The 16,110-nt window shown below is 41.4% G+C and overlaps 1 protein-coding gene across 1 annotated transcript; it reads right to left on the bottom strand.

Annotated features, from left to right (window-relative positions):
* Positions 1-1,221: 1,221 nt before the first annotated feature.
* SLC46A3 (solute carrier family 46 member 3) lies at positions 1,222-14,238 on the bottom strand. Its single transcript, XM_009912974.2, is given in 8 exon segments — positions 1,222-3,874; positions 5,454-5,610; positions 7,041-7,124; positions 7,546-8,419; positions 13,713-13,904; positions 13,906-13,964; positions 13,967-14,075; positions 14,078-14,238. Coding segments are annotated over 8 exon segments (1,611 nt in total). The 5' UTR covers positions 14,126-14,238; the 3' UTR covers positions 1,222-3,786.
* Between the last annotated feature and the right edge of the window lie 1,872 nt (positions 14,239-16,110).

Genomic DNA, 16,110 nt, shown 5'->3' with positions numbered 1-16,110 from the left:
TCCATAGCTGTCCTGGTCTTGCTTTGAGCTGATATACTTTACTAAACATCAGAATTGACTGCTATTTTATAATTGACAAGTTTCTTGGCAGTTTTGCATAAAGCAAAAGTAAACTATTGCTATAAAGCAAGGTTAGAGTTCAGTAGGCTTTATGTTGCTTTAGGCTCAGGCCAGGAGGGCTGAGGGATTACTTTGCCAGGTCTGGGACAAATTAAGGAATGGGCATGGATTTTTAAGAGGATTTTCAGGTCTGCCTTCCTACTAGCCCTGTTCCAGAAAACAGGGAGCCATCCCACAGTTCTACACAGTTACTGGTACCTTACAGCTCCCTGCCTCAGTGTATCTAGCTAGTTGGCCTTTCCTGGTGTTAGTTGAAAGATGGATGCTATTGTATCTGAGCAAAACTACATTAAGACAAGTAACTTAGTACACTTTGTCATCAGTGCAGTGAAGACTGGACACAGATGAGGAGGCTGGATGCAATTTCTAGGTGGTTTTGTTCAACAATTAGTATACTTTATTACAAACTTGGGTGAGGTCAAGCCATATTCAAAGCAAGGAAGTTGTATTGTTCGTTATGTCTGTAAGGAAGCTGATCTTAGGGGTTAGCCAGGCTGGAAAGCAAATGGTATGGCCTGTGCAAGAATTTATGCGGTTAATAAAGTAATGGGAGTCGAACAGGACTGAGGCAAAGAGGTTTTGAGATAAAAAGGAAGGGTGACACTTATGTGGTGTTGCAGTGGGTTGGGGTGGGGACTGGTCTTCCTGGCCCAGCCCCTTCTCCCTGTTTCTACAAGCCCCCTGGCAAGTAGCAACCCACGGAGGTGAGCCAAGCGAGGTGTGCTGGCAAGTGGAGCTGGGACAGAGCCAGCCTTGGTCTCACGTTGGACCCAACCTGGGCGAGGGGAGGAAGGCACTTATGGATCTGCTGGTCTAATAGGTGCAACACAAGCCCCCACCGTGCTGACTTCTTGCAAGCAGCAGTGTTGTCCCTGCTCTGCAATTCCCCACCTCCTCTTGGTGCTGATGTTCTGGGCAGCAATCTTTCCTCTCCCCAAGCGCAGGAGGGGGGCAAAAGCACATCTACCTGCACTGCTGTTTGTTTGTTATGACCACAAAAAATAGATGATACCATAGTGCTGCTGCTTCCGTTTACATAAACGGTCCTCCACCAGTAATCCTGTTGGCCATTTGTCAAAAAACAAGGCAAGAACTTCAACATAGAGTTTAAAAAAACAAACTTCATTATTAGTTTCTGTCAAAATAATTTGCATTTATATACAAATAGAGCAACTATTATAAACTTTGAAGATTTTCATTTGATAATGTGAAGCATATTAGTACCTGGTTTCCTCAGCTTGCACCGTGCTAGGCACTTTAAAAAGATAGTTCATATCCTTCATGTGTTTTGACCTAAACTTACAGCCAGTTCTAAATGCTGCATCTACCAGAAATCATTTGTAAACAGCAAGTACTTTGTACAGCAAAATCAAACCACAACAAAGCCATTCCTGAAGGTTACGTGCTTGTTCTCGTTTGGACCGACACAACGCCACTGCAGAACTGGCTTGCTTTGTTGCCGCCTTACAAGTGCCAGCAGATGTGTGCATTGAAGGGAAAGCGAAGGCACACACCCCTTCTTCATTTGCTTTACATTTTCCAGGCAGTTTTGTGCGAAATAGTTAATTTCATAAAGCCTTACATAACTGCATAATCAAGAGGCAAGGAGGACAATGTAATCTTTGTGCTGAAATCCTTTACATCAGTGTTTTCTTAATCTCTCTACAAACACTCATTATTTTGTGGACCCACTGATTATTGTAAAACTGCTCGCTTCTCCAACAAGTTGGCAGCAACTTGGGCACCTCAAGGGAGGAGAGTTAAGCGCTTTTATTTACTGGCCAGTGTCTAAACTAGCTGGGAAAAGGTAATGATCTTTAATTGTCAAAATCAGCCTTGGTAGTTCAGGACAGAAGTGTAAGAGCTGGCTATAGTTACTAGCTGTGTAAATATTCATTGCCCCTGTCCTGGATAAACAGCACTGTTTCCACCAGTGACAGTCTCCTGGGTAGGGTAAACTCTCCTTTACCTTATTTGAACCCTCTTTCAAACTTCTTGGTGATCATGATATATAGCTTGGAAACAATGCTGTCATTCAAACAAAAAGGATCTACAATAGTATCATGATGTAGTACTAATTTTTTTGGTGGAGTGCCACTGAGAAGCTCTGAAGAGTACTCTGTTCATGTGATGGATATTAATTGCTGTAAGCAGAGAATTTTATACAGCATATACTATGTCCGTCTTTATTTTTATCCTATGCAGTGTGCATGTGAAGTCAGTTCCCATATTGTAGTTGCTTTCCTAGAGTCTTCCGTCTGTAAATGTCAACCACTTTATTTTGATTTCTCTACCTAATCTGTTCTGGGGGAAGAGAGTCAGGTACAACCTACCTGTACTTTCAGGGATCAGAACAGTATTGACTGTCAAACTTCCTCTGAAAAAAACACATGGAAGTGGTCCTTAACGTGGTGTTATCTTTACACTTCTGCTGTGCTGTGCATTCCAGAAGCTAATACTCTGGATAATTTCTACTTAAAGATCTCAAGCAAAAAGGTAAAGAGTCAATGTAGAAACTGATTTCTAAGTTTGGCAGTGTCACCAGTTTGCACTGTGGCCCTGGGCAAGTCACTTGTCCTCTCTGTTAATTTCTCTCTCTGTGCAACAGGGAGGATAATATCTATTATGGAAGGAGGTTCTTAACAGCATTTGTAAAGTGCTTTGAAGATGAGAAGTGCTGTTCAAGTGCTTATAAATTATGCTGCATTCACTGCAAGATGATCAGATGCATGATTCAGATTTGGTCACCTCATTTCAGTGTTGTTAAAAAACAATCAAAGACCCACTGAAAAGAAATGCTATTACAGCCTTTAACTAGAAGAAACATTTAAGCTCAGTACAGCCAACTTAACTACAAAACAAGTATCTATGGGACAAAAAATAGAGGTGTCTATCTGCAGTCCCTAATATATGGAAAACAATAAAAATAAATGTGCAATGTGGCCTCTGCAAAATGTAGGCATAGGCATAACTTCACACTCTGCAAGCTGGAAATTTTCTAAGTATGACAGTTCTGTGTGAAAATCCCTTTTAAGAACTAAGTCACAGGCAAGGTCCACACATCATACATTAAACTTACTTATACAAACGGTCTCTGCTAACTGCAGAGCAGTAAGTCTACTTAAAGCAGGTGCAAGTACTGCCTCCAGTTTAGTTGCTTTCTGAAAAAACTACCATTTAGTTTAGTAATTTTAGACAGCTTTGGGGTCTTCACCATTAAGACAGGCCTTCTAAGATGTACACAGTGGACCGCATCCTCAGCTGGCATGAGCTCCACTGGCTTCAGTGGAATTGCCAGCACCCTCTGAGTTGATAAGCTTATCTCTGTCGCCCTGCTTAGAATGATACAAGATGTATCACAATACACAGCTGACATTCTCAAACTTGAGAAAGGGTATCATCCTATCTTATTTTTTTCTTCATGCTGAAAGCAGCATTAAAATCTCCATTGCCAGCCTATTTGCATAGTGAAGTATAAGAGCTAGCTTTATTCATGTGCTAAATAAGAGACTGGATAAAGAGTGCTACCAATTTAGTGCTTATTGCTGCAGGGCCACTTTGAGATTGCATCTGCAACTGTTGTGTTATCTCTATGGTCTCTGTATGACATAATGGTCTCTGCCACTGCATGTCAGGTTAGAAAACCCAGGTAGGTGAATCCTTTGTTCAACTGTCAGTGCTCTCTATGCTGGATACTTCTTCAGGTACAAGCAGAGCCAAGTCCTCCCCATTCCAGCTTGTGCACAGAAGCCAGCTGTAAGACACAGATAAGACGGGTATCTTTAGCTGAGATAGTTACGTATAGCATGCTGATTCAGCACCAACAAACACATCCGCTAGCTCTGTTACAGCCATCTTCTGTGGCACAAAGCTGTCGACTGGTCTCAAATAGTAACACTGCATGACACTCTAAAAGGTTTTAGAGAAAGCTTGTTCCAAGGGTGGGATATCCGGGACGCTAATGACAGAAGGAAAAGAAAAATTACTTCCAGAAATTTATGGTGATGATGGACTACAGTCCTGATTGTAGGACTAATTGATGGTAAATATCTGTTGCCTTTTGCAGAGGGTAGAGTGCTTTTTTAACAGAAACTTTCTCTGCCATACAGCAGTGAACTAAACTAAAACTAATATTCAATAAACCACAAGTATTTACTGGGCCTTTGTTAATCTAACTGAATTCCTCACTTTTTTATTACTTTACTGAAAAGTATTCTCCACGCTCAGCACAAGACCTATTTGCTTCAATTCCCTCAGGTCTGAGACCCATCACTACCTTAGTCTTAAGTTATGACTAGTGCAGCTTCTCTGAATAGACTGTGTAAAACACTGTAGTCAGGCATGCACAGACTTGAAATTATGTGAAATGTTATATATCTACAGCATTATCACTGCCTATCTAAAACTTAAAATGCAGCTGATACAGAGATAAAAGGTGACTGAGGTAAAGTCTAAGCATTAGAAAAAAGATAGAAGTCTCCAGCAAGACTACCACCCTCTTCAGAAAAACAGCTTCTCCTCCCCCCGAATATAAATGTTTCTAATAAAAAGTGATCCTTCTGTCATTTAGATCGATGTTCCAGCACCCTAAAAACCCACAATTTATATTGGAAATAATGTAAAGTAAACTTTGCTTTTGTGAATAGTCATGAGTAATGACCTTTCACTGTCAGTATTACTAGGTGGTCACTAGATATGATTAGATGCAAATGCTACAGATGCATATTTTTTAAACATGTCTAGAGGTTTATTCATATGGGGCTTAAAGTTAGTGCAGATCTTTTACAGATTTTGATGGTACTGGGTCAAAAGGTACACATGACCATAGGCTGGGACAGATAATTTTCCATTAAATTCACTGCATGATTGGTGATGTTTACAACCCTCATTAGCATCTAGAAGAGCTCAGACTGCAAAACTAAGCTCATGCCTTTCAAGTGATCTGCTACTTTTGTACTTTGTCAAAGGCTTTCCTCAGGGACATGTGTAAAGGTCTCAAACCAAGGGAAGGCACAGACACTTGCAGTCAAGGGTATGGTGTATCCCACTACTAGTACATTCAGGGCAGATTTCAGTTTGGGGGAATTAGATGACAAGTTCATGGCACGGGGCTAAGGGGAGGTAGCTGGATCAGGGCCAGAATGGGAAATCTCCAGCAAAGGTGTAGGGGGGTAGGTGTTGAAGAGAGAAGAAACGTAAAACTAGAGCTACTAGAGCACACTAGAAAGTACTCAAGTTTGAGAACTACTGCACTAAACCATTCAGCTTCAACTCATATCAAAACAGAAATTACTGGCAAAGCAGTCAGAAGCATCCTCCTGATCTGTACTTACCATAGCACAGCCAGCGGAATTAGACAAAGGCCTGCTGATAGGAGGAAGCTAAAGCCTGAAAACCATGCAACAGTAGCTGCATAGAGAATATTAAAAACTGAAAGTGAAATAGTGCCGGTCACAACTTCTAAACAGGCAATACAAGCAAACACAGCACCTGCCAAAAACAAATGGATAAATTACAAACAAAACAAAATAAAACCAAAACGCCTTCAAAGTACTGAAGTTTTAAAATTTGTTTTGAAAGATCTATCTATCTATCTACAGTTTTTAGCAGGTATGCAATTAACAAGCACACAAGTATCGTATGTCATTGCTATGGAATTGTCTTTCTGCAAAAGACTCAGTTTTTAAATGAAATAAAACAAAACAAAAAAAAACATTTTGCTGATGGAAACTATTTTTCCTTGCTACTGTTCTGTCACTGTACCTATTTTCTTGAATCTGCTTATCACATGAAGTTCAAACTGTTCATCCTCAATAACCAAGTTCTGCACATCTCCATTCTTTACCCCTTCCAATTCTCCTCTCGATTATCAGTCTTCCTTTTCTTGTTTCTTCCTTCTCTAATCTTCACTCTTACATGTGGAAAAGGCTCTGATCCAACAAAGACTGCTGGTTCAGCACATAACCATCTCCTTCCCATTTTTGAAAGAAAAGAAACAACATTTTTTGCACTGAACTACCCATTGGGGTGGCAGTCTATCCCATCACTGTCTTGTTGAACACATTTTCCCAAGCCGCATTCATATTCATGGGACCATAAACAAAATCACAATAGGTTAGCAGAAAAGGATGACTAGAGGCAACCTGATTCCTGCATCAAACTACTCAAGTAGCCAAACCCTGAAGAATGCCAAGAAACTGCAAGAACAGAGGTGTATGTTAGCATAGTTTAGTACAAAGAGATCTTTGGTTTAGTGTATAAATAATGTCTTTAAAAAAATAAAGCCAAACAACTCAGGAGAATGCTTCTAGAAAGTATATGCTCCCCAAAAGCAAAATATGGGATACTAGAGCCACATTTTGAGGCGTGACATGCTTTTTTCTGTGTTCCATAAGGAAAGGACTTTCAGAAGTAGTTATCTTATATCTTTTGGGACATGTTTAAGTACCCATGAAGCCAGGTACATAGCTCAAGATCCAAGTCTAATTGTTTTCAAGTGCTTTGAAGGTTGACCACCTACTGCTTACCCTTCTAAATTATTAAGTGTGACATTGACTAAATAACAGAAATAGATCTTTCTCTGCATCTCATCATCTTGTGAATGTAGACGCACTTCTGAAATCACATCTGTATAGAACCTGAGCATTCCTCTGCTTTAAGTTCCCCATGGTTTTTATTTATAGAGCAGATCTCCTTTGAAGGTTGAAACTTGCAGTAGTTTTTAAACACAATGTTTTTTATATTAAATTCAGAATAAAAACCATTAATATCAATCATGACACAGGGTCATATTATATGGAACTTGAAAGAAAAGCAGTCTTAAAATACCAATACATATCTGTTTGTTTAAAAGTAATCTTGGTGCATCTCTGTTCTGACATATCATATTATTGTATTGTTTAAAAACAAATTCTACTCACCCTGTTCACCAGTGAGAACCACTTTTGACAGCATGGATCGGAGAACAGGAATAGGCATAAAGCAGAGCAAAGATGGCACTCTTACTGTGAAGCAAGGAATCAGTCATGAGACACTGAAGTAATAAAAATCCAGGGTTTTACAAATACATTGCAAATGAATTAGTCATATACTTTTGAATGCTCAGTTCCCCATATAGTAAAAGGCAATAGAAAAGTCAAACTAGAAGCACACTGAGACACAATTATCTAAGCACAGAGAAATTAATAAATCCAATATATCTGTATGGCACTAAAACCAAATAATAAGCAAGTAATTCTGTCCTCTGTCCACACACTTCATCTTTTAATTAACGCCTACATCAGTCTGACCAACCTTGTGTACTTTACCTCTCTATGGCCCTTTCAAGATGCTATGTCCACTACCTACCAACTGCACTCACTACAGATAACATAGCAGTATTTTCATATATATTGTTGACCATGGAACAATTGATTCAGAACTCACCTAAAAACATGAGCAGGGTAGTTTTAGCGAAGGCAGCCATGACCATTCCTCCAATGTAAGAAAATATCCCGATAAAGACAATATAAATGTCTTTGAGACATTTAGAAAATAAGTAAACTCCTAAAAAACTGGTCAGAGAAACAGAAGTGAATGCAGCTGCTCCATATCCAATGTATACTTCATTCCAGCAGAGTGGCTCATCCAGTTCATACAGTGTAAAAAGCGAACTCCCACCAACCATAGTAAACAAATAAGTCATAAATATAAAAAGTAACACAATTATCAAAATTCTCTTTTTATAAGGGGCAGTTTTAAAAAGCATGTACACGCCACAAAATGTCTCTCTAAGAAGTTCTTTACAGGATACTGGTGCCTCATGCTGGAATTCAGACACGCCTACTGTATCTTCCAGAAAAAATATAATATAGATAATATTAATGACATGAAGCAGAGATGCTGTCACAAATGTCCATGTAAAGCCTATTCCTCTTAGAAAGTAGCCAGATGACAGCCCTGCCAATCCAGATACAACTCCAAAAATCAAATCCACCACAGCTATTCGTGTTGTTTTCTGCTTCTCATCGTGACACACATCTGCTATAAAAGCAAAGCCTCCTCCAAGGAAAGTTGCCATACTCCCAAACAGTCCAGTAACAAATGCAACCGCAAATAGGATAGAGAGGGACAAGGAAAAATACGCTATTACAGTGAGGCAAATATCAGCAATCAAAGCTCCCGTTGATGGTAAAACTAAAGACCTTTTGCGTCCCTGGCGATCCCCATTAGCTACAATGACAAAGGCAACTATAAGGCTGGGAACTGCCCCAGTTAAGTCCAACTGCATATTAAAAATAGAGGCTTTTTCTTGAACTTCCTGCAAAGAGAAAAGAAAAATAATTGTAGATACTATAATACATTGTAAAAAAAAAAATATACATAATCTATGTTAATAGATTAGTATGTAATATAATGTATAGCACAGGGCATGTTTATAGATTATAAATTCTATTATTATAAAACATGATGATACATTATCATTTTATAAGATTATATGAAATTATATTACGCTATAATAAAATACATTACTGTATGTTTATAAGAATGCATTATATTACAGTAATCACTAATGCAAAGGGATTGCATATTCAAAGACTCGCACTTTTGTAATTTTAACTTTCATATTCCTCAAACATCCTCTGTTACATTTTAAGCCAGAACTTACTTCTTAAAATACAGTCTTACTAGTACTCTTGACAGAGAAGTTTCAATGGAGACAAGAGAACACTTCTTTTGAACATACATTTACAAGAGCTGGTGCTTATACTCTAAGTATCTCCTTCAGTACAGTGTATGGCAAAAGGACACTGGGCCTATTTTAATCTCTTGGAAATCAGTAGTAAAACAGTCTTCCATTGAGGAAGGCACCCTATGCTCCCTACTCACAGGAGATCATATTTCCTCCCAAATAATCCTACTGAGAGGGTTACAAGAAACAACTCACTGACTAGCACATTGTGCAAGTAAACAGATCAGTATTTGCTCTGACATCCCAATGTACAATGTTAATAATAATAATAACAATAAAAATGTGAAACACAGCATTAAAAATTATACTGACTCACAGATATGTGAACTAACTGATTTTTAAAACACTGGAAAGCTCCGAGTTCAGAAACTGCCCAAATCAGTGATGTCTCCATAGATACACTACAGCAGGTACTCACATAAGGAGCAGCAGCTAACGCTACAATAAACTGTAAACACCCATTATGGGAAAAATTTCTGAGTTCTTTTTAACAGAAGCATAAAAATCAAATGTAGCTGAAAAACAACAGTCAGGTTAATAGAACATGAATGGCTGTGGAAAAAAAGAACTAAAGAAAAGCCAATTAAAAAAAAAGACTATCTTGTTATGAAGCCAGCTGCTAAATGACAGTCAACAAGCTAATTCAGATTTTGCATTTAATATATTGATGCAGGCTAGACAGACAGCAGCCGCGACAGCCTTTTCAAAGACAACCACCTGATCAGACAGGAGAGCAGCAGGGGAAAAGGAAATAACTTCATTCAACCCTTTATAAGATAAACTTTCAGATGCAGAGACTAAAGTCACACTGAAAGTTCTCTTCAAGTTTTCTGAGGTATCACACTGACTTGGGCAGGGGTTGCACTCTTCAATCAGTAGCAGGCACAGCTGTGTAAGTCTTCCCAAGCCATTCTCAGCCTATATTCAAGCCATCTATAATCCACGTTTCAGGTGTTTCCTCTGTAGCGAACATAATCCCCACTGAGTAGTATCCAAAAGATGAAAAAACCCTAGAATTTCCAGGAATGTACTCTGGGCAATTTTAAAAGCTGCTGAATGCTTTATAAATTCATGTTTATACTTACAGGCAAAGACCATGAGTTTCTAGTTCAATCTCTTCCTTTGTTTACAAGATAGCAAGTTTTATTGCAAGAGGAAAATTCAACTGATCCTGAGGCCCTCAAGGAAAGCCCTCAAGATCCCCAGCACTCTGGAGTCTTTTCTCTCTTCCCTTGTGGTGTCTGACTACCTTAGGATTCATGATGTCCTGTCCAGTGGCCAGCACTGTTGTCACCCTGGAAGGGTCAAAACCATGAAGACTGAACAAACTGAGATGGAAAATTACATTCTGACCTTTAACTCCTCCCCTGCTGACAAAGAGAACTCTATGTAGTTGCAGGCATTGCTTCTTTGCTGGGATTATCATGTTCAAAGACATGAGCATCAAAGAAATTCTAATACATTAGAAATAAAACTAAATGTTATTATACATCATCTTAACCCACATTAACCATACAATATAAATATTACTGCCAAACCATAATGAAGTGTAAAACTGAAGGAATAAAACAGCAAAGACTTGCGTTTCATTGTTCTGGAAGTAGTTGCGCAACATAAAGAACACAGCTACACATCCAGATACCGCAAATAACCATAACCTTGCTGACATAAATGACTTGCTATCTACTGACAAGAAGACTAAAAGACAGAAGTACAGGAAAACTCCATTTAGAGTGTAAGGCACTCAACTGCCTACTTTATGTTTTTATAAAGTCAAGGGAAAGGAACATAGAAAATGATAGGTCAAACCTTAAGCTGCTTTAAAATCGTGTAACTCTATTAAATAATCAGTGGAACTACATACATTTGAAGAGAAAGGTCTAGTTTTTTAATCTGCAAATTCACTCTACTCTGAAAAAATACTCATGGTGGACACAAAGAGTTCTTAAAATCACAGATTTAAAAATTAGAAGAATGACAATGAAGCAGCAATTCACTTACATAAGGATTAAATTAAGAGAGAAGTGTAGCGCCTGAGGCTGAACAACATACAGGACATGATAAACTGACGGGCTCATAACATTAAAAAATATTATTGAGTAGCAAAGGAAAATGCATGGATTGGATAATATATAACCTGGATAATAAATAATGTTTAATGATTAACAATATAGCTCTTTCTGAGCTAAAAACCCCCCATTATCCAAGTCAGTGATTGGAATGCTTCAGCTTGTATTCAAATTACCTTTGAACTCATTTCATTATAAAATGACTAATTTCCTTCAAATTGTAAGAAATAATTAATCTAAATGCTGCAAAGACTATCTATATTCTACTTTTTTTGCAGGCTCCAAGTGATTTTTGCCTTCAATTTCCTTGTACATTTTGCTTTCAAACAGGTGAGATTAGTATAAAGCTTCTCCATTCTCAGAATGGAAGGACTTAATCAACTATTCAACTAAATCAACTATTAACGGAGGCATTCTTCTAAAAGTTAATGCCAAACAGGGCCTGTTGGAACACTCCTGACAGGAGGGGGGGGTTATTTATTTATTTTTTACAATAATTTGTAACAAATTTTGTTACACACATTTACAACATCTGTAAACATACGTCAGTTAGGATGGTCTTGGAAAACCCAGAATACCTGCTTCACATACCCTCAGCAAAGGGCTTGGGCCTGAGTTACTGGATCTACTCTTTGGCCCACACACAAGACTATTTATTACTCAGCACAGAGACTGGGTTCCACTGAAATTAATGGGTGTTTAGAGCATTTTACATTCTTATACTGTGGCAACAAGTGTGGTATCAGAATGCAAGCAAGACATCCAGACAAGAGGATAATTGTTCAAAAGCTCATGCCCTGCTGGCAATCATTGAAATGGAGGGAATGGAAATTTGGCAGGAAAGGGAAACAAGGAAGTTCTGTTGGCCATTATTCAGCTACTGTCTTGAAGGGTTTATGTTCTCAAATATCAAGCTAATAATACTTTGTAACCTTTATGCCAAACAACCTGTAATGTGTGAATTCACCACCACGAGAGACGCTACCTAAACTCCAACTGAAATTAAGCACTCTGCTTCAGTGTTTTGCAAAAAGAAATATGAAGTTTTATATCCTGACTCATAGGTGATCGCAATGTGAAAATCGGGTTGAATTTGGGGGGGGGGGGTTCTAGGAAATGCAAAGTGCAGAAATGTTTGTGAAATGTAGGTTTCTTGATGGGCTCTGCGATTAGAACTGTATGAACCATATGTGGTTTTCTTAGAGTTGCTCATTCTATACAACAAAATGCCCCCACATAGCACCAAACGGGGAGCTAATTCTAAAGAAAACACTTTGGGGGAGTGACGTACAAGCATTACTCAGACAATAATTGGTTATTATCTCCAAATCAATTCCAATGGGTAGCATACATTACCTTCCTCAGCTGATGGGTTAGCCCAGAAGGCATGCTGGACTACGATTCTATTGACCCTTTTTACTTTCACATCCTTTCTACTAAGACTGGCTTCTGTCACATGAGGAAGAACCTACTCCACACTAAAAATCCTAAATTATTTCTTTGATCATCTTCAATGGAAGCACGTACCATTAAAAAATTTATTTTATAAACAACAAATGAGGCAGATAAGCGCAGGTGATTAGTCTTGTGCATACACAGCACATCTGGGACGTGAGCAAAAATTTTCAAGTGCCACCTTTTCAGCAGCATAGGGGAATGCCAGCTGACTGTTTCCATGTAATATAACTCTGTCTTCCATGTAATTTACAGTCTGAGTCATCTACTCTTCTGACCCTACAGTGGTTTCATGTTCCACTTGATCCAACCTAACTGCCAGTTGTTGTTGCCAAGGATGGTTCTATTGTACCTCTTCTGGAAATGTGTTCCCTCTGCCATTCCCACGTGAGATACAGCAATCCCATAGCCACAGAGTGTGTCAGAGCAGTGCACTGCTTCAGAAAAAAACACCACTTAAAAAGCAACAAACACAAAAAAAGAGACGAGCATTCTGTTGAATCAGTGCCCCAGTCAAATCCAAACTGTAACCTCCAACTGCAGAATTGCGAGATACAACACGTGGGGGGGGGAGCCACAGGGGGAGAAGGGAATGGAAAATGGGAGTATGATCATCTCTTCTGCTGGCAGCCCATAGTTAGCTCTGCTTAAGTGTAGCATTAAAACTGCATTAGAAGAGATTCCAATCAACAACTAGCTATCCAGCATGCTGAACAATGAAAAAGTGCTAAAAAATGTAATTGACCACGGGATGCTGTCATCTTGATGTCTTTGTATTTCAGCAAGGCAGACTAGCACTCTGAATGGTAAACCATCAATTATATTTGACTGTGCAATTCTTTTTCACATTATAAAATTAGAAAAAGTTTTATTTCAATCTCCCCCCTCCTTCATTCTTGTAATTCCTCTGAAATAAATGTATTCTAAAGTAGATCCTATTCCTGAAAACTGCAGGACATTTGCTGAACTCTGCGTAGTTACAAAGAACACTAAAAGTCAGAAAGACAACTGATGGCTCATGACCACATGCAGAACCGTCACCGGCACTTCAGTGGTACCCGCTGTCACCTCAGCCCAACGCCAATTTGGGCCCAATCCTCCCAGAAGATTCCCGGCTCGCGCTAAAATCTGAATTTACCTCAGCACCTTCCCGGAGCCAAACCTTTGCCCCTAAAGCACGACAGCGACCTACAGGAGCCATGAGACAGCAGGTTACAGAACTAGGGCTCTTCCGTACGCAGAAGGTTAAGTAACGTTATATAAAAGGAGAGACAGCACCTCCTGGCTGCAAGTTTATTTACAATTATCACTTTTTCCTCCCCCCCCAAGGCCCTTACCTTCTGCTTGATGTAAGCCGGGCTGCTTTTATTCTGCTCGCAGGCACTGGCGTTGCTGTCGCTGACGAAAGTGGAGTTGTACTCCTCCTCCCACAGCCGCCGGTAGATGAACTGCTGCACCAGCGGGCTGGTCAAGGAAGACGCGAACATGTAGATGAAAATGACGGGCTCCACGCACAAAACCTTCCTCATGGTCCGGCTGTGCCCCGCGGGCGCTGCTCCCTCCCGCCCGCCCGCTCTCCTCCGCCCCAGGCCCCCGGCGGAGGTCGCGCAATGCCGGCGGGGCCTGACAGCGGGAGGCGGGACGAGGCGGGCGGCCCCGTCCCTCAGCGGGGGAGTCTCGTCGTCCCTCCCTCCCGCCCGCCCGTTCGCGTCCCGCCCAGCGCTGAGGGGACGAAGGCGGCCGCCGCCATCTCGCCCCGCTCTCCCTCAGCCCCTCGCGGCCTGGCCGGGCCGAGGAGGAGGGAAGCGGGACGAGGGGACGCGGCCTCCGCCGCGGCCTGCGGGCGGCCGTCGCCTCAGGGCGGGAGAACGGCCTCCCCCTCCCCGCGGTGTTCATACCCACACACAGTTTCTGCGGCGTTGCTGCTAGAAATCGGGACAAATCAGCAGTTTCCTGATTTCACCCGCCGAGCAGCAGCCTGCCAAACGCTCGGAGGGTTTGTTTCGGCCGGTTGCGCAAAGAGGATCTTTCCCACCGGCCTCTGGCCTCGTTTAACACCGTTTAAACCCACCTGCCCGGGGGTTGTTTCTGCTCTGTGCTGCCGTGTTTTCGGCTCTCGACTGACATGATGTAGAGGTTTTGGTATAGCTGCTCCCTTTCCACGTGCCGCTGACTTGTCAGGGTGTGTAAGAGCAACATTCGTGAGCCACCAGCTGCTCTGGGGTTGATGCCTCTCATTCCGATCGAGTCCGACGTAGCTGGTGGCCTGTCTCTGCGTTGGGACAGCTGCTGCGGCACACGCTTCGGTTCGACGAGAGAGCTCACGCTGGTGCAGATCCACGGTTGTGCTCTTCAGACGGGACCTCTGCCCACCTGGATGTACGCAACGGAGGGAGCACGCCCTGGCATCGGAGCTGTAGAACTTCGGGATGTGTTTTTCTTGCACAAACTACAGAAGCCATGGCTGCTCGTTGGGTTACGGATACTGGTTTGTCTCTGCTTTGAGGTAGGGTGCTGCGGGACAGACACCGCAGTACCCCTGCTCTCTTATTTCTCTTCGGTGCGCTGTCATCTTAAGACACTGAGTAATGATTCTGGCTCCTTGCAGGTGTGGTACAAGGAGAGGTGACACAGTTGGGAGTCCCAAAGGACCTCCTTTCAGTCTTAAAGACTGCTTTTCAGCTACATATATTGCAAAAAGTCGTATTTGCTAAAAGCACATCAAAACTTCAAAGGTTGCCTGGTGTATTTTTTCTCCTAAGAAGTGTGATTTAATAACTTCATGAATATTCAGTTCCTTCATAAACTGATTTGAAACTCGATTAACTGTAACGTGGGTCATATGATCTCAAATAAGGCTTGAATTTGTTTCACTGGCATGTGACATGTCATTCAGTCCCAAATTTAGGGACAACACTGGCCTGTCATGTGTCTCTTAGCATAGGATCAGCCCAATGTAGAAGCTTGGTGGCCTTGATCATTTACTTCGGATGGTGAACTCATTTGGTCTGGCAGATAGGCCTGCTCACAGAGACACACAGACAGAGATTAAAAAAAAGGGCACCTCTGGCCTGAGATCAACTGTAGAGAGTATTGTCCTTCTCCTTGACCTATCCAGGTCCAAAGTCTGACTCACCCTGTGACAGTATTTTGTTTGTCACAAGGTAAAGCAAAAACAATCATGTGAGGGTTACACATGAACAGGCTGCTAGACGAGAGGGGCTGTTCAGGTCACTCAGCCAGCCGTTAACATTTATTTGGATGTAGCAAAGAAGGGATTTTAAGCCTGTGGGAGGTTTATGTTCCACAGAAGGATATTGTCCAGAGCCCCATTAGGTCTCTTGCTATGTCCATCTGTGCTCAAGAGCACGTCGTTCATGGTGTCTGAGTGCAGCCCAGGTTGCTGGGCAAAACTCTTTTTAGCTAGCAGTCCCTTCAGCACAGCCTTACCCACACCAAAGAGCGAAGCTCTGGCTCTGCGCTCTGGAGAGGTCCTCCACTCCTGTCCTTCCAGTAGCTGTGTTCAAGTTTGGGCTTGGTTTTGTAGAGCCAAGTGGCTCCAGCAAAGTTGTGGCCTCACCAATGCTGAAGGCAATGCTGCATCACGAGCTGGGCGCCTCTAAGCACCTGATTATCTTAGTCCAACAGTTTGAAGCCTGCTCATGAGTATCTTCTAGTGCTGACAGGTAACATATACCCCACACGCAGGTGCACTGGAACAGACTTGGCCCTCCC

This window comes from Haliaeetus albicilla, chromosome 20 (genome assembly GCF_947461875.1).
Source record: "Haliaeetus albicilla chromosome 20, bHalAlb1.1, whole genome shotgun sequence".
NCBI lineage: Eukaryota > Metazoa > Chordata > Aves > Accipitriformes > Accipitridae > Haliaeetus > Haliaeetus albicilla.
Note: the sequence above shows the minus strand (reverse complement) of the source record. Positions and strands in the feature narration are given on the sequence as shown.